General features: G+C 35.5%; 3 protein-coding genes across 6 annotated transcripts in view; 2 read left to right on the plus strand and 1 right to left on the minus strand.

The window, feature by feature from the left end:
* LOC135072122 (F-box/LRR-repeat protein 14-like) overlaps positions 1–26265 on the plus strand; it is an 82567-nt gene that overhangs the window by 41981 nt on the left and 14321 nt on the right. The gene's annotated exons all lie outside the window — the stretch shown is intronic.
* LOC135071937 (probable very-long-chain enoyl-CoA reductase art-1) lies at positions 509–11192 on the plus strand. Its single transcript, XM_063965829.1, has 5 exons — positions 509–598; positions 681–1039; positions 1129–1345; positions 1572–1764; positions 10892–11192. The coding sequence occupies exons 1-5, from the start codon at positions 593–595 to the stop codon at positions 11017–11019; spliced, it is 903 nt and encodes a 300-aa protein (XP_063821899.1). The 5' UTR covers positions 509–592; the 3' UTR covers positions 11020–11192.
* Positions 15270–24584, minus strand: LOC135071917 (cilia- and flagella-associated protein 57). 4 transcript variants are annotated; one of them, XM_063965811.1, is made up of 23 exons: positions 24312–24584; positions 23749–23840; positions 23434–23583; positions 22980–23259; positions 22360–22476; positions 21934–22091; positions 21509–21639; positions 21327–21432; positions 21114–21255; positions 20578–20782; positions 20223–20440; positions 19243–19391; positions 18759–19173; positions 18550–18690; positions 18225–18365; positions 18007–18150; positions 17701–17932; positions 17435–17628; positions 17265–17361; positions 16513–16682; positions 16095–16274; positions 15597–15791; positions 15270–15439 (listed from the first exon to the last, which is right to left on the minus strand). In XM_063965811.1, the coding sequence occupies exons 2-23, from the start codon at positions 23811–23813 to the stop codon at positions 15320–15322; spliced, it is 3750 nt and encodes a 1249-aa protein (XP_063821881.1). In that variant the 5' UTR covers positions 23814–23840; positions 24312–24584; the 3' UTR covers positions 15270–15319. The 4 variants fall into 4 exon arrangements, with proteins under 4 accessions (XP_063821881.1, XP_063821873.1, XP_063821862.1 ...); XM_063965803.1 differs by lacking the exons at positions 17265–17361; positions 24312–24584 and adding an exon at positions 17009–17105 and having other exon boundaries at positions 23749–23913; XM_063965792.1 differs by lacking the exon at positions 24312–24584 and having other exon boundaries at positions 23749–23913.

A 26265-nucleotide genomic window follows, 5' to 3' on the forward strand; every position in this document is an offset into this window, starting at 1 on the left:
AATCCACCGTGTGTTACGTGTCACCAGCTTACACATACGTATCGGTTCGTAGTTCGAAAACGGTTCGAAATAAAGCTTTGAAAGATTTGAAGTCGGGTTTTTTTATTCGACTTTAATTTATGAGATATAAAACATTGATGTAGCTTAAATATTTACGAAGATACAGATGTGTAAGCTGGAGACACGGTACTCCAGCTCGCACATAGTTTTTTGATCGTGGTTTTAACAGTATTTGAGCTAAAGTCTTGAAAAGTGGAAAGCCTACTATTTGAATTCGACTTTAATTTATGAGGTATAATACATTATCGTAGCATAAATATTTACGAAGATACAGATGTGTCAGCTGGAGACACGTGTCCTCAGCTTACACATAGAAAACAACTCATAGTTATGAAGTTCTAATGGCTCTAATTGAATGACTGAGAGGTTTGATGACTCTAATTAGGCTTTTATTGATGGTATACTTGGAATTGCTCTAGAGCCAATGAGGAAGTTGGAGACATTCTCATGTATTCTTTGGGCTGTATTGCTGTACATAGAAAGACAGGTTGACGTGATTTGAAGAGATCTAGTTGTGTGGCTACAGAAGAAAATGGAAGTAAGTCTTTTTGCTTATAGTTTTGTGTAGATAGGTAAAAATATCATTATCATTCATATCATTTCTATCCCTGCCATTTCAGATCGAAATTTTAAGCGTCGCCGGTTCTAAGCCGCTTGGAAAAATACAACTGAAAGAAGATGCAACGGTAAAAGACGTAAAAGATAAAATTCATAGAAATATAAAGAAGTTTCTTTACCCTGACCGTCAAGCTATCAAATTAGAAGCAAAGGGAAAAGCTTTGAATGACGAGGATTCACTGAAATCCTTAAATGTGCAAAATGGTGCCAAGTTGTACTTAAAAGATCTGGGTCCTCAGATTGCTTGGAAGAATGTGTTTTTAGCTGAATATGCTGGACCTCTCCTTGTCTATTTATGGGTTTATCAACGTCCATGGCTCGTTTATGGTGCTCAAAATTCTTCCCCTGGAGCTGTTGCCAAGTAAGGCAATGTCAAAGTTAATATTTTGTCAATTGTAAGACTCATGCTATCTAAGTAAAGTGTTAACCTAAATATGTAAAATTTTTCAGTGTTGCTGCATTATGCTGGACTGGACATTATGCTAAGAGGCTCTTAGAAACTTTATTTGTGCACCGCTTTTCTCATGGCACAATGCCACTCAGCAACTTGTTCAAGAACTGTGGATATTACTGGATGTTTACCTTATATGTGGCATACCACGTCAACCATCCTCTATACACACCTCCAAGTGATACCTGGTTCTATGTTGGTTTGACTGGTTTTGTAGTAAGTACATTTTTGGCACACCTTTACATATGATACCAAAAGTGAAATAAAATGGTACAACAGTTAAATAAATTTACAAAGTCTTGATTAACAAGATTACGTTATCAGTACCTATACTATGTATTTATCTTTACTTTTAAATGTAATGAATGTTTGAGGCATGTTTTAAAATTAATTTATCCTTTGAAATTATCAATTATTGTAAGCTTTATCATTTTCCTTTCAGCTGTGCGAATTGGGAAATTTGAGCATTCACATTTTGTTGAAAAACCTCAGGCCACCGGGCACCAAAGTGCGACGAATCCCTGTTCCTGATGGAAATCCTCTAACTCAACTTTTCAACTTTGTCTCTTGTCCCAACTATACCTACGAGTTTGGATCATGGCTCTTCTTCACAATTATGACCAAATGTGCTCCAGGTAAATATTTTATTTACTCACTGTAAAAGTTTTCCTATCCTGTACTTGATATTTCATGCGGAAGAAAGTAAGCTAAGTTTGTTTATGATTTTAACTTCTCACCGTACAATAAGTGAAATAATCGCTCAGTAAGATGATCATTTTTACTCGTTTTATGTCCCTCGCGTGATTGATAGTCTCAATTTATTTAAAATGTCATTGAGAGAGGAAAAAAAAAATATTTATCAATGAATTTAAATGATACACCTATAAACTTTATAGGTGTATCATTTAAATTCATTGATACATATTTTTATAAACTTTATAGGTGTATCATTTAAATTCATTGATATGTTACGGCTAAAGATAGGTGTGAACATAAACTTAAGATTAGCCGGCTAAACTTAAGTTTATCTTCGACGAGGTGTTAATGTTAGTTTCTTCTATCTTTAGCCGGCTAAACTTAAGTGTAACCGCAGGCCATTGGCTAAAAATGTAGAAGGAAAAGGAAACAATGTAATAATGTTTACTATTTTGATACGAAAACTTTATTAACACTTTCCGACGCTGTACTCCAGTCCACTATGACACTAACAATCTTCACATAAATGTTTCATACACCTATACCCGTACTGTTGTTCACAATATTTTGCAACAACAAGTCTGCTCTCTATGAAACTCTAATGTAAAATCGACGGTTGTTGCCGTAGTGATTTTTAGATTGATTTTCGTGAAAACGGCGAGACCCGTACTGCCATAATATGAATGAATTCCACCTTTACTGAATGTGCCGTTACCGCGGCGGAACGTGTTAAAAATAATCACTTTCATTACACATACTTTTATGTACCTATGTAGGTATTCAAAATTACAATTATTACAATAACAAAATATTAATCACTTAAAACAATATCTACCTAATCATTAAAATATAATAATAAGGAACCATTTGGTCATTACAATTGAATCTTCTGTAGGTATTTAAAATTACAAAATAAAACTGCGTGCGCGTTGTCTCCCCACCGCCCCCTCAAGCCCTCCGTCGCACGGTGGTCCCGATTTAATAAAACATGGACATTGATGCTAGAAGCACGAAATTTTTTTTGATGGTTACTGCTATGATAACTAATAAGGCAAAAAAATATTACAATCCTACGACGTCTATTTCGTAGTAAAAAAAAATATATAGATATTTTTTGTATGGAAGAAATTACGTTTCTGTAAATTTTTCGAAATTCTTAAACGATGTCAAGATGCCGATCACACATGTTATAAAACAAGTGATTCTGAGTATTTCATGCGAAGATACTTGTCACTTATCTCTGCGTACTTTTGAGTTATCGAGGGTTGAAAAATCGATTTTTTTATATTAAATATTTCCACGAAAAATTGCCAAAATTACAATATGGTGTATAAGGGACACCTTTGATGACACATAACAACAACTCGCACTCGCGCGCGCTCGTATGCATCAGCTTTTAATAAAATAAAATAAAATTAAGGGAAATACTTAATACAACGTTGTATGTATAGGTCCGCTGGCCGTCAAAAAGTAGCTTATACGAGAGGTAGCCCAATTTACAATATGTCCATCATTGATAACTCACACAAATATCATCTCTCTCTGAAGGATAACAAGTTTTTTTTGTTTCCAGAAGCTTTTGATAGGATGGAAGCCCATAAATACTCTCTGAAGTGAGAATGAATCTCAAATTGCGATATTGCCATTTTGACAAATTACATGATGTAACTAGCGCTAACGTTTATCTTCAGGTAGACACAGTTTTAAGTTAAAAGATTGTCTACTATTTCACACTGTTCTTCGTTTTGGAACAGTTCTTTGATTATAGGTAGTCGCTAATTTCGTTTTGTTAAACTCTTTCAGTTTAGCATATAAAGCGTAAACTAATTCCTCCTCAGAATGATCTAAAAGTGTTAGAGAGCGCCTCTTCTTCTGCAGAAGAAGAATTTTGCATAAATCTTCAAAAGGTTTTTTATTTATACCAGAAGTCGATGGTTGCACATCTACTTCCGCAGTCTCATCAACTGGAGCGTCTTCCTCGGTGTTAACGTTGTCTATGCGTTGTGTTAATTCGGTAAAAATCATTTTTTAAATCTATATTTTTACATTTCGGCCAGACCATTTCAGACTAAAATGACGAACGTATTGGCATTGAATTGTCTTCCGAAGATTTGAGTAATTATCAAATTATTAAGTCGTAATTTTACAAGAAATATATCAAAAAAGATATGGTCTGCTTCCAGCAGAGCCCAAAAGACATTTTTGCACCAGAATTCGCATTGGCTAGACTCTGAAATGGTCTGGCCGAAATGTAAAAATATAGATTTAAACAATGTTTTTTACCGACTTAACACAACGCATAGACAACGTTAATACTGAGGAAGACGCTCCAGTTGATGAGACTGCGGAAGTAGATGTGCAACCATCGACTTTTAGTATAAATAAAAAACCTTTTGAAGATTTATGCAAAATTCTTCTTCTGCAGAAGAAGAGGCGCTCTCTAACACTTTTAGATCATTCTGAGGAGGAATTAGTTTACGCTTTATATGCTAAACTGAAAGAGTCTAACAAAACGAAATTAGCGACTACCTATAATCAAAGAACTGTTCCAAAACGAAGAACAGTGTGAAATAGTAGACAATCTTTTAACTTAAAACTGTGTCTACCTGAAGATAAACGTTAGCGCTAGTTACATCATGTAATTTGTCAAAATGGCAATATCGCAATTTGAAATTCATTCTCGCTTCAGAGAGTATTTATGGGCTTCCATCCTATCAAGAGCTTCTTGAAACCAAAAAAACTTGTTAACCTTCAGAGAGAGACGATATTTGTGTGAGTTATCAATGATGGACATATTGTAAATTGGGTAACCTCTCGTATAAGCTACTTTTTGACGGCCAGCGGACCTATACATACAACGTTGTATTAAGTATTTCCCTTAATTTTTTTTTATTTTAGTAAAAGTTGATGCATACGAGCGCGCGCGAGTGCGAGTCGTTGTTATGTGTCATCAAAGGTGTCCCTTATACACCATATTGTAATTCTGGCAATTTTTCATGGAAATATTTAATATAAAAAAATCGATTTTTCAACCCTCGATAACTCAAAAGTACGCAGAGATAAGTGACAAGTATCTTCGCATGAAATACTCAGAATCACTTGTTTTATAACATGTGTGATCGGCGTCTTGACATCGTTAAAGAATTTCGAAAAATTGACAGAAACGTAATTTCTTCCATACAAAAAATATGTATATATTTTTTTTTACTACGAAATAGACGTCGTAGGATTGTAATATTTTTTTGCCTTATTAGTTATCATAGCAGTAACCATCAAAAAAAATTTCGTGCTTCTAGCATCAATGTCCATGTTTTATTAAATCGGGACCACTGTGCGTCGGCCTGGCGCGGTGGCGCGCCCATCGAATACATTTTTAGCCGTTTCGTTTTGGCTAATGTGCACATTAGCCGGCTAAAGATGGAATATCACGACGCAAACTAACATGCTATCGAACTTTAGCTGCTTCTCGAAGATAAACTTACTTAAGTTTAGCCGGCTAATCTTAAGTTTATGTTCACAACTATCTTTAGCCGTAACAGATACATAATATAGACATGGTTGCCTAGTCTCAAAGAAGACATACTACTAACTATAGTCTTTTTCACCTAAGATGATCCGTATGACGTTTCGAGTTTGAAAGATTTAGAGATGTCACATAACGATTTATCTATCGATTTTTTTCGAAGAGTTAGTAAAACCTACTTTTAGAGAAATATTTTGTATAGGTGTTATTTAACAAAAAACATGTTTTTTTTTAAATTAAAAATATTATTGTAACAATTTTTTATTGATAATATTCAAATTTCATGGTTCGTGTTCAAAAAAACGATTCCTAAAAAGTACTGGTACTGTTTGTTTCCTTAAATCAAAAACTATTAATTTATTTTCAATGCGTTTATTAAAGTCAATAATCGAAAAATATAGTTGATTTTTGTGATGTTTTTAATAACTAAGTATTCACTGCAATTGATTAATGAACCGCGGAAATAATCGATTTTATTATACAAGAAATACCCCAGCACTAAATCTATTCCGTTTCACACATTGCGTACATTAAATAAAAAATATTTTTACATCATATTTAATTAAAATATAATCAATAGACTCAGATTTTACTATATATTTCAAGACAAGTAGTTATTTTTTTTTTATTATATTGCTAATACAATCAGGCCTGTTCATCTCCGCGAGTTCACATCGAAAACAAAACACGCACGATAGCCCACCTACAGGAGGCGATTCGACAAGGCGTCACATACGAGATACGAGCGAGCATTGACACACGCACGCGTACTCTTGTATTATGGAAAAAAATAAAAAAATACTGTGTAAAAAATACTGTGCAGTATTTAACTGCCTAAATAATAATAAAAACACACAATATACTTTTTTTAAGTTGCCTGAAGACACTGAGAGGTAAATAAGTGGTTATTGTTATTCATGATAATTCATGCAAATTCATGTATTTCTTCCGACATTTTCCGCGATTTGGCACTTCACGTCACACATTAGTTTGCCGAAGTTCGCCGAGCCAGCTATTGTCAATTATTATAGGTGTCAAACAGGATAGGGTCTTTGCGCTGGTTTTCGTCCAACTATCGGAGTTGCCAACTTTGTGATCTTAAAATACCCTTACATAAATGTATCATATTATTTTATGTCGTTCGAGTGCTCATAAAGGCAGTCAACTAAAGTCCATACTGCAACGCACACACAATACGCACCGTAACGTAAACGCCTTGCCTCGCCGATGACAGTGCGCGAAGGGCAATGACAGCTCGCAAAATACTGACGTATATCAATGTCTCATGGACTTGGCGTAACTTTAAAATAAACGTACTCGGTACATTACGCACACATTTACACGCATTATAAATACATACACGATTTAAGAAAACAACATGGCCGCAATATAGGCAATCAGCTGACAGGTATTTGTGTGTGTGTGTGCGTGTAGTTGTCAGCTGATTGCCCATAAATATGTTGTTTTCTTAAATCTTGTATGTAGGTACCTACTCGGCACAAGTCAGGTAGTTAGTGACGTCACATGAAAATGTTGCCAGAATGAGTACTGACCAAACATTATCTATTTCTTTTTTTTATACATCACCAGGGGTAAGTTAGAAAGAGATAAACAGCTGTTTGTCATTAATTTGTCGAATTTTTGTATAGATCTATATTTCCTCTCCAGTATTACCTCCATGTCACAAAAGGCGATACGTTGTTGATCCCTTCCCGAGTTGATTTGCCTGCTATATGACCTGAGCTTTGCTTTAAAAAAATGACCCTTAGTCATCTAAGATTTAATTTTGTATGAAGAAGTTTAGTAAACACTTAAAATTGTGTTTATAATGCTATCAATTAGACATACGTGCCAAAAACTTTTCCTGTCAGCACGTTTTTTTTCTAGCGCGATGATTTCTGCAATGTACCGGTGACCGGTGTATGGCCGCGCATTTACGTAATTTTTTGGAACTCACTACTTTTTAAATTACATTTTCATTTAGGTAGAACTGTTGCTTAGGCATTATAGATTGCAACAAAACTAGCGCGGGATGGCTACTGCCTTCTGTGAATACAATACTTTGTATTCAAATTTTACGCATGTGTTTATGGCAGCTCAGTGAAATGGACGAAAACCGAAGTTAGATAGAAAACCAGCACAATGACCCTACTTTCAAAAATTAATATTGCGATTTTATAAATCACTTAAACAACTTTATATTAATTTGCGGGTACGCCGGGACAGCTCGTAAAACAAATTCATTATTTACATATTACTAATTTATCAACTTTGTTCATTGTTAGTTCATTAGTTGTTCGTGTTTCGTTTGGGTTAGACCAAGAGCCGAATGCAAAAAATAAATGTTACTTAATTATATTAATCCTACAAAAAACGGACGGACGTGTGCAAGTCTAATAGCCATATACTTGGTTAACTCATTTTAAAAAGTGCACAAAAACGTTCTATGTTCAGACAGACTATATGACGAATCTATAAGGGTTCCGTTTTTGCCATTTGGCTACGGAACCCTAAATACCGTATCAAAATCTGTTGCATAGTTTTAAAGATCTAAGCATACATAGGGACAGACAGACAGGAAAGCGACTTTTTTTTTATAATTATTACGTAGTGATGATGGGCATATAGACCAAATAAAGACATTTTGATTTAAGGGGGGGACATCGTAAGAGCCATTCACATTTTTATCAGAAAGTTAATAAATTAATATATTTAGGTTTTTGAAATCTAAAACAGCCAGGAAATCAAAGAGACAAACATGATATCTTTGTGATTTTATAGGAATTTTATTGTAAAACACGGTCATATTAAACTTTTATAAAAAAATCCAGAGGTAAATGTTTTTTTTTCGAGAAAATTTTTTTATAATCGTGTTTTCGAAAATATCATCCCATCACACATACGTTCTGTAATACATAATATTGAAAACAGTGCGAAATATCGTCAATTGCAGTTTTCACATACTAAGGGCCCATAATGAAATTAGTATAATGTTTGTTTATGTAATAAAATTTGGTTTGAAATACCTACTGAATTGAATTTTTATTTCTTACTAGCTTTTTGGCTTCGCCCACGTGAAATAAATTGTCACAGTTATGTGTGTTATAAAATATTTAGGTGCTAGCTCTTACACTATATAACTGGCGGCCGCATGTAGCTGCGCGTTGCCGCGAAGAGCAGTGAATGCAAGTGTGGTGCGCTAGATGGCGACACAGTAGCTTCTTGTAGCAGTCAGCCCTATGGCATCAAGACAGTACCGATCACTGACGTATGTCAACAAAACGGTGCTCGACTCATAAGACAAGCTAAATTACACCATATTGTTGATGACATTGAGCATAAATTTTTTTGAATACCTTCGCGAAGAAAAACTTCTGTACGTAGTACTTATTATTATTCTGTGATACAATACAAATATTTTTTCAAAAATATTCTGCATATGCAGTATGCGTAATATGGATAACCTTGAAGTGTCATACGGATCATCTTACGTGAAAAAGACTATAACGTATATTTATAGTATAAACATATGAATTGTTAAGTAGATTGTGATTCCAATTTATTATACTTGATGTATGTCTTCTTTGAGACTAGGCAACCATCATGTCTAATATTTGACTATACATCTATTTTTAGAAATCTTTAAAAACATTAAAACTTATGGAACTGAACTTCACCCAATGTTGTAGGAAGATTAAAATCTCATGTATATTTAACGCCATGAACTTTGACATTTGTTAATCGGCATTTACATAGGAAATATAAATTTCCAATTCATTTGAATTGTATGTAATTGTCTGCGCGCATTTTCGTAGTTTCATGAATGTCTTTGAATTGCAGTCTGTTTCAGTAAACCGCAGTTCTTACATGTAAAAAAGGAACAGGTTTTAGATAGTGTTATATTTCATTTAATGAGTCATATGAATTTGTATGATATTGATTGATATACTATAGACCCATTCTTAAAGCTAGACCTGTTATGAGCTCTTATAATCAAAGTCAAAATTACCTTGATACTTGATACCATTTTTTAGAACCTTATTGATTTATTCTTAATTGCTATATTATCTGCTCGAACTTTGAACGGTCGTTACCGTGAGTAGACGAAACGTACTAGAGATTTTATTACACCCATTTGTCGAGGCCAATAGTCGTTTATGACACTTAAATCTCTTGAGATCGCTAAGGCTGTGGTCTCCTATAAATAATATAAATGCCGTAGGCCGCGAACAGCGTCATGCCGTAGGCCACTTCACAATGATAAATTAAGCCTAGGCGCAGACCACCGACACCACCGTCTTTTAGTTAGCCGATAGTTGGGCCCGATGCTAATTTGTATGAAGAATCAGCCGATATCAAATCCGTGTAATGTGCGCCAATATCGGCCAACTAAGAGTCGGTGGTCGGCGCTTAAGCTAGTGTACTGTTGTGGTCTCTTTCAGAAGTTGACGTCGGCGTATGGCGTCAATAGGAACGTTTGTTGCTGACGTCGCACACAGGTGAAATGTACGTAATTTGTGGCCAAAATTAAAAAAAGCAAAGTTACTCCGATTCTAAATTAGTAACCTAATATAGGAACAAGACATATGGCGCCATCTATAAATGATATTTAAAAAGTTTAACACTTTTTATCCAGATACCCACAACATTTGATATAAACAGTTTTTCTTGTTGAGTAATTTTTATAATTTTTAGCTCTTGTTTAACAACAACGTTTAACTTTTATTTAGTTGATATTTGGTATAAAACATATGGATTCTATACTTCCAGGTTAGTTTATTATTTCTGTATTACTAAACAGTCTACATTACTTACTATGTTATAGATATATAGGTTTGAATAGAAGTCTATATTTTAAGAGTTTATTTTTTTTAAACAGTGAAAAAGTTCATGATCAAGCGCGATCAACCCGTTTCTTTTACATATTTCGAAAGAACATATCTATGGCTTTCATATGACACCAAAATTAGCTGCGTCAAACTGCGTCACCTAAACAAAATATTGCAAAACTGACAATTTCTATGAATTTTAAAAATACTCATAATATTTTTTCAGGCAGTTCCCAGAATAGCATTCCATTAGTATTCCCTATCCTTAAGATGTAATAAAACTTTTAAAAGAACCAAAAATAACTTCTGCATCGTAATTGTATTTTTAAAAATTTATCAAATTTTTAACAAATTATTAGTAAGACTAAATACATCAATGAACACATTTGTTACTTTTTCTTTTTAAATCACCTTTAAACTATTATTTTAGACAGACTACAGCAATATATAGGCATAAACACACTTAACGTAATTTTGGCCAACTTTTGAGCAAATTTCACCTGTGTGCGTCGTACGCCGCGTATAGCTTTAATAGGGAGACCATTGCCTAAGCCTTGTAATTACTTTTAATTATGTTATTTACGTTTTATATATTTATTTATTTAAGCGACCTAGGTACTTATAGTCCTGTACTTATGGTGCATTATTCTACACCTGCCCATAAACTTGACTGATTGACTTCAATAATATTTATCTTATGATTTTTCGTTTCAGCTGGTTTGTTTGCGGCGGCCGGCTTCTATCAAATGGCTGTTTGGGCACTCGGCAAACATCGCAACTACAAGAAGGAATTCCCGGAGTACCCTAAAGGACGCAAAGCCATCTTGCCATTCATCCTTTAAGTCAATATTTTTTATTTGTCCCTTCAAAACATTAGTAGTTAGTTGTAGGGGACCGCTTCTTAGTTTATCTAAATCTAATCTTATAATAGCCCCTTTAGCTGTTTAATATCTCATTGATTGTCCCGTAAAGCAAAAAGCCGTGGTCATGGTATTGCTCTCTAAAAATATTCTATTACTAGCGGCCGCCCGCGACTTCGTACGCGTGGATCCCGTTTTACCCCCTTCATCTATCTTACGCGGTTTAGATTTTTTCATACAAATGTTTTTTTCCGCTAACTCCCGTTCCCGTGGGAATTTTGCAATATCCTGTTGTAACTAAGCTTCAAGTTTACTAAGGTACCTGCATGCCAAATTTCAAGCGTCTAACTTAAGCGGTTTAGATTTTTCATACAAATGTTTTTTCCCGCTAACTCCCGTTCCCGTGGGAATTTTGCAATATCCTGTTGTAACCAAGCTTTAAGTTTACTAAGGTACCTGCATGCCGAATTTCAAGCGTCTAACTTAAGCGGTTCAGATTTTTCATACAAAACGATTTTCCCGCTAATTCCCATTCCCGTGGGAATTCCTAGGTATCCTATAACCTGCCCAGGAGTATGAAGAATAATTGTACCAAGTTTCGTTAAAATCCGTGGAGTAGTTTTTGTTTCTATAAGGAACATACAGACAGACAGACAGACAGACAGACAGACAGACAGACAGACAGACAGACAGACAAAAATTTTACTGATTGCATTTTTGGCATCAGTATCGATCACTAATCACCCCCTGATAGTTATTTTGAAAATATATTTAATGTACAGAATTGACCTCTCTACAGATTTATTATAAGTATAGATTATCTTCTTTTTATATTTGATAGCAAGGATTTACTTTTTGGAATCTGCCATGTCGTAAAATGTGATCAACCACTCTATATCTCTACTGTTATTAATTTATAACAACTGTCTACAGCATTTTTGCGCACGGGTTATGCATAGCTTATTTTTATTTCTTTAATACCTAGAAATAAGAATAACAACAAAAAATTGTTCTGAATTTGCTTTTATTTGTAAAAAATAGAAAAATTCATATCAATGAATGTATGAAACATGAACATAGAGATGATTTAATTTGTTGCCAAATATTTTTTTTTCTTTCTTTCTTTCATTCTTTCGTATTATTAAAACATACCAAGCATCCATTTAAGATTCATTCTCACAAGAGAAAATTTAAAATAGAGTCTAAATATTTATTAAAAATGTAAAGTTCTAATTTAATGTCATGTTCCATACAAGATTTTTCTCATAAAAATCTAACCCTATCATGCTTTCAGTTTACTGGCCTTGGTAACGTCGTCTCTCAAATCCCACTATATTTTGATGAAAGTGTGCCCCTCGTTCTTGCGAATAAGCCCCCATAATTATCTATAAATATATCCCAATGAGAATGAGACGTGCATCTTTAGAGACATTTTACTATGAAGATGGAAAATTCAAATCGCTATAAGTCTTTAAAAAGCAAATATTTCCGATTTGTAATCGCACTTTTTTATATAAATTTGCTTATACAGGGTGTCCCGTAATGTAACGTCAAGCCGAAACTGGGTGTTGAGGCAAGTTGTGCTGGTTATCAGAAAAATATAAAAAAAAATCTATGTGGCATATTTTAAAAATAATAGGCATTTAAAAAAAATCAAAAAATTCTACTCCAGGTGACGGTCCTTTTACTCGTGTTGCCACAAATCTTCACTTTTTCCAAATTTTTTTTTTGTTATGTAACCCTGAATAATGCTTCTCTAAATTGTTATCAAAATTACAAAACCAGCTGCTCCAGCTTGGATGAAAAAAATACGTTATTCTCAAAAAAATTTTCAAAATAAAAATTTTGCCTAGTTTAAACTGACTGTACTGAAAAAAAAATGTACTACGCGAGTGTGGCAAGTGACGTCATAATTTGGCGCATTTAGTAAGGATTCCAAAATGGTATAACACTTGGTAAATTTTTGCTGTAATTGTCGACAATTTTTGGTTTTTTGGAAATAGTCCCGTTTTTAACTTCATCTACCTTGGTTAAAAATATTATTCTAATGTGCCCAAAATTCAAGTTTCTGGCTTAAGTGAGGTGGAGAAGCCATTTTAAAAGGTATGAGCGGGACGGAGAGGGCCATCTTACCAAGCAGGGATGTTATGGATATCCGTAACCGTAACCGAAACTATCGGATATCCGAAATAAAAAAATGACCATAACCGTAACCGAAACTGATTCAAAAGTTACGGATAGTTTCGGATAAAGGCCAAACTGCAAAACTCTATGAAATTTGCAGTATACACGCCGCAGCTGCAATGCCGCGCTGCCGATTTCATAGTTTTGCAGTTTGCGGTCTGCGGCCCGTCTTGGAATTCTACCTTAAATCTTAATATTTGTTACCAACTTGTCTGGCATTCGCTGGCACCATCTAATATGCCAGTCTGTTTTACCTTTATCATACATAGGTGTCGTCTTAGTTGGTACATAAAGTAGCTATGTGGGTCACGCTCACGCAGCATCTTGCTATTTGTATTATACCTACATTTTTGAAATTCTAATAATTCCGTAACCGAAATTATCCGAGACTTTCGGATAATCTGAAATGATTTCATATCCGTGACCGTAACCGAAACCGGTATAATATTATTCTAATATCCGTAACCGTATCCATAACCGAAACTTCATATCCTTATTATCCCTGTTACCAAGTACAAGTGCAAGCAGAGCAGGTAGTAAAGACGCGCGCGCACGGGTGACTTTTGTCACAGTATGTCAACTACTAATTACTGTCATGGTGACAAAAGTTTCTGTGACTGACTGTACGGTAGTCAGTCACAGAAACTTGAATTTTGGGCACATTAGAATAATAATTTTTAACCAAGGTAAATAAAGTTAAAAACGGGACTATTTCCAAAAAACCAAAAATTGTCGACAATTACAGCAAAAATTTACCAAGTGTTATACCATTTTGGAATCCTTACTAAATGCGCCAAATTATGACGTCACTTGCCACACTCGCGTAGTACATTTTTTTTTCAGTACAGTCAGTTTAAACTAGGCAAAATTTTTATTTTGAAAATTTTTTTGAGAATAACGTATTTTTTTCATCCAAGCTGGAGCAGCTGGTTTTGTAATTTTGATAACAATTTAGAGAAGCATTATTCAGGGTTACATAACAAAAAAAAAATTTGGAAAAAGTGAAGATTTGTGGCAACACGAGTAAAAAGACCGTCACCGGGAGTAGAATTTTTTGATTTTTTTTAAATGCCTATTATTTTTAAAATATGCCACATAGATTTTTTTTTATATTTTTCTAATAACCAGCACAACTTGCCTCAACACCCAGTTCCGGCTTGACGTTACATTACGGGACACCCTGTATAATCAGAATACAATAAGTAAAATCCATGCGCAAAAAAAAATTTTTTTTTTGTTGACCGGTGTAATCCACACTGATGGATGATCCGGTAAACCAGACCACGGCATCTTTGTGTGTGTATATCACCGTTATTTAAAATTGCCAGGTAACTTTTATCTAGAGAATAAACTCGTACTGACATATTTTTTCTACATAAAAGTTATAATATACACTCGCGAGCAAAAATATGGAATCACCCTATTTATTTTGAACGATCACAAAAACTAAATGACTAATAGAAGACATAAAAATTGTACCATTTTAAAGGTAATATTATAAACTTTAAATTGATACCACAGATACATACATAATCAGTCAGTTCTTAAGATTGCTCGGAGCAAAACACAAGGGGATGATTCCATACTTTTGCTCGTAAGTATATTTAGAATAGCAATTACCACTCTAGCTAGAGTAATAATGGTCAGGTTATGGGTTGACTGTAGTACAGGTGATGGCTTTATTTATTATGGAATGCATGAAAGTATATTCTCATACAATGAATGAATTGAGTAAATTTTTATTTTTTTATTTAAAAAGGGCATTTAAACTTCATAGAACGTCGTTATTTAGTTCTAAGATAATTTTTATGTTACTTTATTTCGGGCAAATATTGTGAAGCAATTCATAGGCAATCAACCAGTGCATTTAAAGTTAATAAATACTTTCTTAATCTAAATATTATCGTTATTATTGTACCCACAAAGTTTGTTCAGGCAAAGGCAGTTCAACCAATTAACTGTTTGGCCATGAGAAGGAAACTAGTCTTAATATTAATAGTAATAGAACAAGCGTAATTAATATTTTTAGTTGCATTAAAAATTCGTCATGATGGAAAATTGTGGTAATTTATTATCATAATAACTTAAAAATAAATCGCTATTCTGTAGGCATGGCAGGTTCGGAGTCGGAAAACCTCGGGATCTCTTCAACGCATCTAATCTTACCGAGAAGACGGTCGTTTTCCTCTTTGAGAGCGACTATTATTTCTTCTCTTTCCTAAAAATGAAACACAATATGGTTACAAAGTTAATTTCCCTTGAGGTAGAGCCGTACATTATTGCGTAGAAGCTTTTTTGGTCTTTGCCGAATTCAAAATTCATTTCTTTCGAAAAAACTTTAAAAAAATTCAAGTTGCAATGCAAAGAATACTGACCTCAATTCTCTGCTTGAATCTTTCATCCAGCTTCTCCCGGTCTTCAGTGACGTGTTTCAACTTCGCTCGAGCGGTGGCAGGCGGAATATATCGAGCCGAGAGTCCAAGGATCGATTCCATTTGGAAGCACCGCGTCCGCGTTGACTTCAGCTCCGTACGTAGGTTGTTGATTTCAGACAACAATGTGCAGTTTTCCTAAAGAGTAAACAATAATTTATTTCGTGTCATAAAAACGAACACAAAATATTTTGTGACGAACATCCTATGAAAAAAAATTGTACATTGTCTATTGTTTTGTTTCTTAATTTATCACTGTCAGGATGTCTTAATTGTGTCAGACAGAACAACAGAGACATTCTTTTCGAGGTTTTTGCGACGGCCCATTCGTTCATCTCTATCATATTGTGTGTTGGAATAATATTAACTTTCTAGAATATTAGGATTAATATCCCACCACCCCAGAAAAAATCTTTGGACATTAACAAAGGAATAACTAACGTCCATGATCTTGCCGATGTCGCTCTTTGAGCCTCCAAGGGACTTAGCCAGTTGTTGCTTGAGGGCTGCCACCTGCTTCTCCAAGTGGTCCCGCTGCCGGTTGAACTCCCGTATCGCTTCATCCTCCGCGATGCGGCTGCGCACGAAGTCTATATCTTCCACGTATTTGTGGAAGAGAGCCTGGGGAATGATGAGCGCATTTTCAAACAAATGAATTCCTAATGTATAAAATAGGCGAAGTTTCACCATTTGTTAAGCCATTATCATTTAAGTTCCTAATAATCTATTAAGAACTTAATATGATTGTCTAATACTTTATCGGGAAACGGTGTTACTGGCCCTTGGATCCAAAGGTCTCGGATAGAGATATTGAGCTCAAAAGTCAACTGTAATCAGCCACTTTTTTTTAACTACTTACTTTAACATTGAGTTTGAGTTTAGTTGGGTCTTGGAAATTCGCTGTCATGTTATGTAAATCAATTTTTATCTTTTTCAATGTGTTCTTCAATGTCATATTTCGATCGGCTTCGCTCAGGTAATCCTTCTTGGCCGATGCTAACTTTTCGTTCAGCTGATTGATTTTAAGTTCTGCCACGAAATAAACAATAATAGCATTAGTTACGTCAGAGTCATAATGTTTATGTTTTTACTCAAGTTCTAACTTGAAGAACTACCTACTTATGCTTAAGTTGTCTAGCATCGTAAAATCTGCCAACATATCTAAGTATGCAGATATGAGTAGGTATACAACACAACTACAAATTAGCACTAGCTAGCTAGTTGATATTCATATGCGAGTGTCGGTAAATGAAAACAAATGGATGTGCTACTAATTAGTTCTAAGTTGTGATGAGGTGATGACATCAATGTATGTAAATGTGAGTAGAGAAAAAAATTACAACTGATAAGTTTACCGCGAAAAGATCTCTGCTTTAAAAGGGTTTCGAGCGAAACTTCCAGCTCTAGGATACGTAACTTTTTCGCTTTTATATCACGTTCTAACGGCTCTATCTGTTTAAAATAAAACAAAGGTAGGTATGTTTACATCGTATAAAACTGTAAATCGGCACTAAAATTAACTTTATTACAGCTGTAACTTTTTTCAAATGAAAATGGCTGAGTTCTAGTATCGCAATCACTTTACAGTGCAGTGATTATGACAAACCATACCGAGGTCATGTTTTACGTTCAGTAATTTTAGTTCCTCATTCTCCATGTCATCAATCTGAACCTTAAGTTCTCTGATGGTTCTTTCCTTAGGCTCTATCTATTGATAAGATTATAATTTATAATCCACGTCATTATACACCTAAAAGACAATATTATGATTACGGTTTTACCTGATTTTTTAGTTCAGTTATCTTGAAATTCAAGACAAACTTGTATTTTTCCAGTTCCTGCTTTTTTCTTTTCAATTCATAAATTCTCTTCTCCTTATCTTGAATAGTACCATCTCTTTCTGATATTTCTTTTTTTAGGTCGGCTACGTCTCTTTCCAAAGTAGAAATAACTTTTTGAAATTGTTTATGTTCCGCTGAAAAGTCAAAAGTTTGATATTATAATTATTTCAGGGCGCAATAAAAAATATGATTTCATTCGGTTTTACCTTTCAACTGTGAGATTTGATGTTTAAACTCGTCAATTTCTTTATTGGCGCTTATTAGTTTCTTCTTCATGAGTCCGGTCTCGCCTTTTAAACGCACATTGGCGTCTTTCTCTTCTTTCAGCTGCACTTCATACGCTGTTCTGATTTCTATAATTTCACGATCAGCGTCTTCTTCTATAGAGGCTTTTATAGTTTCGTGTTCTTTCGTTTCCATATCAGCTTGTTCTTGTAACTGAGAATAAATTCAACGTTTTATTATTGTCCAAAATTACAACTATAAGGTTAAGTATAGATCGTGTTTGTTACCTCTAATAGTAACATGTCTTTCTCTTCGAGTCTCGCCTCAAACATTTTGTTCATTTCCCTGAGAGCCTGGCGCTTGCTTTCGGCGAGGTCTTCCAACCGTTGCTCGTAATCTTTCCTCATTCGGGCTGTTTTGTCTTCGAGGCTCTAACAATAAACCATAATAGTTTTAAAGTTTAAATCTTCATGAAGTTTCTATTACTTATTGAACCTTTACTTACTTGATACCGGTCGTACTCGCTGATGAGTCTAATGTTGAAGTCAGCCTCAAGAGCCTGTAACGTCCGCTCGTGGCCTGAGCGCAGCTTGGCTATGTCTTGCTGGATCATACCAATCTCGTGCGTGTGTTCATTCTCCATTGTCTACAAGGAAATATTATAATTAGTGGGAAAATATTCCTATTCATTAATCATCAATCGTGCATTGTCACGTCTTTTGTTAAAGATTAGATCAACTGCAGGTGGCAGTTATACGTAAATTCTCTATTCCTGAAACACTGTAATGTCATTCATTTTTCATATCACAATATAAGTATTTTAGTCATACCTCATTCTTCTCCTTGAGTTCTTCAATGGCAGCGCAATACCCTTCATGGACCTCTTTCAACTTCTCTGCCTGTGTGGCCTCCGCTTGTCGCAACTGGTACGTGTGCTCAGTCTCCAACTCGCTCATCCTTGTGCTAAGCAACTAAAACATTATTGCTGTATTAGATTTAGCTTTACCACGAAAAAGAAGAATACTTTTATTATACTGACATTGATACTGTTTATTTTCTCTTGCAAATCTTTCTTGCTGATCAAAATCTCTTTCGAATATGCGAAATCTTTGTCTAAAGCAATCGCTCTCCCATCTGCGTTTGTCAGCCTCCACAGACAGATAGAAGAATCTTCTGCTACCGACACTAACGTTTGGTCGTCATACGATAAGGCAATGGAAGTCACTTTCTTATTGTGCATGTGAAATTCATTAAACACAGCCTTATCCAATAGCGGCAGTTGGACGGTAGTCACTCCTCCTTCTCCACCAGTTATGAAGAGCATCATGTCAGAGCGAGATAGCACGATCGTGTCTAGTGCACATCCGATTAAGGGTAGGTTCCTTCGAATGGTGTTTGATCCGATTTCTTTGATTTCGCCGTCCGAGCCGATTCCGTATGTAGTTTTTCCGATGCTAAAACGTCAAAATGAATTGAAATGGTTGTAATTAATGTAGTTAGTGTGAAAATTAGTAAACACTTACCTGTTAACGGCGCATGCGTTGAACTGGTTGGTCTTGAGTATGACCTCCCCGACTCGCTGTCCGGTAGACATACTCCACTCGTATACAGCGCCCTCTGTGCCGCAAGATACCAGGGTCAGATCGTTGGTTGACCACGCCAGGCATGTCACCTGTGCAATCAGTTAGTTAGCCAGGGTAACTTCACATTAGTTATTTTAGTTAAATATCCCGTCTAATGCTATTGCTGCTTCTGCTGAAGTGAAAGTAGAAAATAATGGGTTTAAAAAACAGACTTTATTACGAAAAAAGCAGTAAATCCAAGAGAAAACTTATGTAAATACATATTTACATGATATTTAATTGGCATAATTGATGCTCTGTAGGTTCGCGCTTAGATACAAGTACAACGTTAATATTGAGTTATTTACATTCACACTTGATAAACCCAATTGACCTTGCATTGCGGTACTGCAGTGTACATTATTTATCTATCACTTATCCACTCACAAAATGGGTGTTATTACGTCATTGAAATGACCGTCTGTAATAACAAACAACAATCAACAAACAAACAATGTTTTATAGGGTATACCTGAAAGTCAAGAATATTTACGTATTTGTTGATACGGCACTGAACTGTTATCCTAGTCTACTCTACCATATAATTATATCCAGCCGCACTGTTTTTTTTTTATTAACTATTAGAAAAATAAGTGTTTAATAGCCAAAAAGTGCCTAACTTATTTTTCTTTACATGTTTAGAGAAATTGCTCAGAAAGTTCCGATAAGTCAACAAAAGAAGAAGTTTTTACAATCGTGTTCGTTACAACAAGGCTGAAGGCACCATACAATACATGATATTGCTAAGGACAATGATAGATGTTGACTTGAATTTTAATCCTTTGTAATTTCGCCTTAATCTCTATATACCGTTCTTCACTTTGCACTTTCGATTAGTTACTATCAATCTGTTAAAATAATTATCTATAATACCTACTAACCCGGCCGTTATGACCCTTCAAGTTATAAACATTCTGGAAGGACACTGACGAGAACACTTGTATGACTTGACCATTGACTGCGGCGAACAGGTGACCGTTAGTGCTGAATTTGGCCTGCTTGCAGTTTCTTATAGGAAACTCTCGCATGACTTCAAAATCGTCGATCAGTACCACCATAAAACGCAGCTTGTCTGAAAATCCGACGATAGCGAATAAACCTGCAAAGAGAGATTTTTTACCAACCTGTCAATATGCACAAACACAGAATCTGATAATAAATAAATAACTGTCACTTGTTGGACGATATGAATATTTTTTTATTTTTTTGGCATCGCGGCTCAAAATAAATTCTAACCAGTAGGGTGTAAAGAAACGCAGTGTATTTCCTCCTGGTAGAGTCTGATCAACTCTATGTCGTCGGTCATGTAGTTCCATATCCTGATGCTCTTGTCCTGTTCCCCGGAGGTCATGAAGATTGGCTTCCACGCGCACATGGAAAGGGAGTTAATTCGTCCGTAATGCATTGCTGGGCCAAGCTCCGTGAAGGAGATTTCAGGGTTCTAGAATTAAAAAAAATCATTTCCAAGATTTGTTTTCCCATAGATACAGGCTAAGCAGTAGCGTAGCGTGCCTTAGGTGGGCCATATATCAAAATTTGTTGGGAGCTCTATCAAAAAAGGTCATGAGGCCCTTTTAATGTAAAAGTTATAGAACTTCCTTAGGCAGACGCCTACTCAGTCTGTTCGTAAAAGTCTGGCACTGGGGCCCCTGTATTCCGGGGGCTCCGTGTCATTGATACGGCAGATACGTACGGCGGTAGCCTCTGAGGCTAAGCTAATAGAAAGATAGTATAAAAACAACATTTAAGGAAGAATTATCTTTGAACTGTACCTGTAACATATGCACCCCAAATAGCTTCACGTAATACAACTGCTTCCGCAAAGTCGTGATGAGCAGCGTTTCCTGGTTAGGATCTATCGTGATGTGCTGAATGGCATCAAGTGGAGACCAGAGTGGGTTGTCCCGTGTGTGCCTGGACATCATGAAAAATTATACAAAAAGCAGTTTCAATAATCACTTACTAGATTTACGAAACATACATACTTGTAGGACTTCTTAGATATCCTGAACAGGTTCCTCTTTCTCCAATGGTGTGGCGTTTCTTTCTCAAACATGTGCACATAACCAGGCCCACAAGCAAATGCGAACCCTATAAGCATTTTATATTAATTGATAGTGTAAGATGTTATCAGTATTTTAAATTACTTCCCAAGTATGCATCATACCTTTTGGAAAGTTCACAAAGCAAGTGACAGGGTAACTTTCTTCGAAGAGTTCAACGCCACCAGCAGCACCTGTGTCGCTCGTTTCTTCTTGTTTGCTTGAAGTACTCGCCTTCTCAGCAGTTTCTTCTGCCCTATATTCAATCAATTGCACTTGTTTAGTTCCTCTATTATCCTACTATAGATCTTTTGTGCTTTCTGAGAATTTTATATTTTTTTAAATGTAAATTGTAAATGCATTAAAAAATCACTTACGTTGGTTTAGCAGCCTCCGGGCTAAGCATGAAAATTTCAAAACAAAATCAGCCTACGTAAATAAATGTTTACACATTGCTCACAAGGACCACTACTAACTTTTCTTCACCCTATTATCTGACCTCAAAAAATCTGACCGATGATACTTTTTTATGTTAACTGACAGCACTTACTCAGCTTCAACTTTCTTCAGCGACATTTCTAGAACCTCCGCAGCTTTAAAGATGCAGTTCTGCCTGAGCTCGCCGTTTTCCACCATCATGATGACGCCGTTGTCTGTCCCGAACATGATGCGATCCGGCGTCAACCACATGGCGGTGGTTATGTTGATCTGTTGCCGGACGTATGGAATGAAACAATTGCCAACGCGTGCTCTAGTGCTAGTGGTGTTATTAATATTTGTAAGAAGTCTACACATACGCAAAGTGCAGTACTGTACTGTACGTACATTTTCAACTAACTTTTCACTATTTGCAGAGGGGTCCACCTAGTTTTTTAATATAGCACTTCGGTGCTTAAATAACTAAAAATTAGACCCAACGACTACTCGCGAATATTATAAGCAAAATAAACATCATCAAAATTATTTTCACACGTACATTTTCAGCCTTGCACCAGCCCCATTGCCTCCAAACCGTTTCTGAGACATTCATGATGCGGAAAGTGTAAGGCCCTGTAATGACCACCAAAGTAGCATCCGAAGGGTTGCATTGCACCTGCCAATTAATTAACGTATCCAATAATTAGAAAAGCAATAGAACTTTATCTCTATCGTAAAAACTATCTATCGAGACGCGGCAAATGAAGTATACGTGAGGAAGTTGTTAATTTTCTCATTATCAAGTTAATCCTAATCTAATAAAGCTAACCTAATGCTCATTGTTTCTTGAAATTGTAATGCAGATTGTCCAACGAAATGGAAAATTCCTAGTACCTAACTATGAAACCAGACAGTCTTAAACAGAAAAAACTGAAAATCGTGAAAATAATTCTGATGCTTCGTAAAAATCGCGCGATGCCTTCCGGTTTGTATTTGAAAAACTTTTACGACACGATTTTAGTTTAATCCCATTGTAAATAAAAAAAAAGTCTCTTATGCGTCTGCTCATTGCAATTACATGCACGTATTAGCTTTATGATATCAATGTAGAACATAGGCATTAGACAGGTGCGAGTTTATTTATAACTCCGTCTGTTGATTGGAATAGGAAGCACTCACACTTTCGACTACTCCTTGCCCGCTTGGGTTCTGCGCCTTTGCATGACTCTCCACCTTCCCCTTGTCCCAATTGTAATAATACAAATACCAATCAGGCTCCCCTGTTATTGCGACGAGATACTTTGAATCATACGTAAATTGTACACATGCGAATTCTCTGGCAGTCGAATTTTCGAAAGGGACCGTCAAGATTTTTCGTCTCTTGTATGTTGTCAGGTCGTATATTGTTATTATAGGCTTCTGGCCTTCTTCAGCTATTTCATTGAGTGCCAGCCATCGTCTATGAACCAGAAATATAAAAACAAGATTAGTTAGGTACTTACTATGTTTATTCCCCGAAAAAATCATACATTGATATCGTGCATTATGTCCCTGAATCACAAGAGTCACAGCCCAGTCAGCCTTATAGTATTTTAACTAGGAAAAAGAAACTATGTAATTACGAAATACGAACCTATTTGGCGCTAAAACTAATGATTTGATAGGCTTGTGTTTGTCCTGAAGTCTTATAAACTTCTGCTTCTTCTGGAGATGATTGTGAATGACAATCACTCCCCCAGCTGGGTATATGATTTCCGATTCCGTCAAATAATGGGCATTGTACCTGGAAAATGAAGGTGAAACTTGCGGTTCATTAAAACGATGATTACTAACATTTGGTGGGCCTTGTTGAGTCTGTAAGAACTAAGAAGGCTTGAAGCAAGGATTCGATTTAGTTATTTTTTAATCCAGTTTAAAAATACCGTTACAGATATGATGGAATACTCACTGAATATCTGTACGCAGTCCGTAGAATATCCTAGCAGAAATATTTGGTGGGGTTGCCGTAGCCATGATCGTGTAGTTTATATAAAAGAAAACCTAAAATGATTATCACTACTTAAATAAAATCATCAATACAAAGAAAACCACTGCAATAAACGCGTTCTTTCAAATCGTCAAAATATTATTGGTTGCTATGGCTACTGTCGTGTACCGAAAAGGCATAGTAAATAAGAGTGACCCCGATAGCGACCTCAAAGAGGACGAAAATTGATCAATCAAAGCCGCAGTATTCTTCACACTTTACTTGTTCCATTTACTGAATCGTTCTACTTTTACATAAGTCTTGTATTTGGGACAATAAAACGCTTTATTACAGCATGCGTCAGTAGACAGCAGCCAAATTATGGTCCATATACCTACATCATTACTTAAATACTTACTCGTAGCCTAGGCTCTTAGCTTTATGTGTTTTATACTCGTAACATCTTGAAACATCATACATAAATGCATTAGCAAATGTTATGCGTGTAAGTAACTGACTTCGCAAACTGCGCATTCTAAACTTACCTTCCAGCGGTGGTCATTTGTGATCGTATGATTGGTCCTCAATGCCGTCCGTGGCACAGCATCCGCCTTGCAATTTCCGAGATAAGTCGCAGCTTCCTTCGGGTTATGACGGCTAATACAGCTGTGCACTTAAGATAGCAGGGAATGTATAAACAGGAACTTTTGGATGGATTATGTTCTTTTCCATGTCGTCAGATCTAAAATGATGATTCACGGTCTCATCAAATAAATTATTGGGGTCATTTTAAATTTCGTTGTCGTCTTCCAAGCTCATCTGGTGTAAATATTACTGAAATTATTTGAAAATATTACTGTGAACTTTCTTCTCTCGACTCTTATCATATTAGTAGGTACTCGTAGTTAGTAGTAAAGTCAATACTAACTTCAGGAAAACAATTAGCAATTTTACGTATTACATTTTCAAGCACGTTTTCTTGGAAGGCGCTAAAGAAGTCTACAAAGTTTTTTTCTTAAAGTAACTTAATTAAATATTAATATAGAGTTTTAGGTTATAGGAAAAATAGTATTGCTTTCTTTTATGTTAAGTTTCCATTTCAGTGATGACTTCAAAAATTCGGCTACAAAATCGGTTTGTCTTTCATTTCAGCAGAGTTAGGTATTTAGCTATATCTTAGTAAGTGATTGATACTTCCTTTTACAAAACTAGATCACGTACGTTGTACTTTCAAAGTGATTAACATTGTAGGTCACTCGTAAACGATCAATAAAAACTAGGTGAAACAATATCTCGATCTGTACAGAAAAACTCTACCAGAAAATATTTTTAATTAATTAATTAATTGCGAGTTAATCGTTCTCCGTGGAGGCGTTGTTAGAGCTTATTACGTTGTCCACTATTTCTTTTTACAGCAATCTTTATTTTTTACAAGACTATTTCAGTGATGTCTTAAACATCAGAGCAGGATGTAGAGATACTTACACACTTTTCGTGAAGAAATGCGTAATCGGCATACAAAAAGATGCACCCAAAACCTGATTTTGATACTGGGATGAGTTGGCGTATTGTTTTCATTTTTGTCTAGATTTTTAACTAGATTTCCGCCCGCGGCTTCGCCCGAGTGGAATTAAGTCAGTCACAGAAAAACTTCTTTCCCGGGACCCAAACTATCTCAATGCCAAATTTCATCAAAATCGGTTCAGTGGTTTAGGCGTGAAAGCAAGACAGACAGACAGAGTTACTTTCGCATTTATAATATTAGTATAGATTTACCTTTGACTTGATTCCTTTGCTCGGACTATTTAGAAAGAAGAGTAAGAATTCACCTAGTTCAACCAACGAGGCGACATCTTAAGACGTCTGCCCTCATTGCAGCAGTTAATTAACATCGATATCACGTGCCTCATCCCAATAGTTACTCAAAATGAGTTCAGCACACTCAAAGTTAAAACACTTGCAAAAATACCTAGTGAAATCTAGATTGCGTGACACACTTCTGCAAATGCTAATTCCTCGGTCTGGTTTTACGGCTCACTTTATTTGTACAGTCTGTCGGTAGCTTTCTCTTTTGTTCTGAACAAAACAATGGACAATATTTTAATTAATCGTCTGATTAGAAGTTTATTGTAATGGGCTGAGAAGTATTTGAAACTGAAAGCACAATTTCACTCATGGGAAAGTTGGATATGTAACTATACAGGGTGGAAACGTTAAGTGATCTCACTCGATTATTTCTAAACTATACAAGATATCGAAAAACTGATTACTGTTTCTGAAAGTGCTTCACAAGCTCTTTGAAACAGTACCAATAATAGGTTACAGAATAAACTGTTTCTATCCGAAAATTCAATGTTTAGAGCTTCCATACATTTAGTAAAATCACATAATATTAAAAACTATACAAGATATTAAAAAACTGGTTACTGATCTTCAAAATGCTTCTCGAGCTCTATCCAACGGTACCAATAATAGGTTACAAAATAAACTGAATCCATC

Source organism: Ostrinia nubilalis, chromosome 1, assembly GCF_963855985.1.
Source record: "Ostrinia nubilalis chromosome 1, ilOstNubi1.1, whole genome shotgun sequence".
Taxonomy (NCBI): Eukaryota; Metazoa; Arthropoda; class Insecta; order Lepidoptera; family Crambidae; genus Ostrinia; species Ostrinia nubilalis.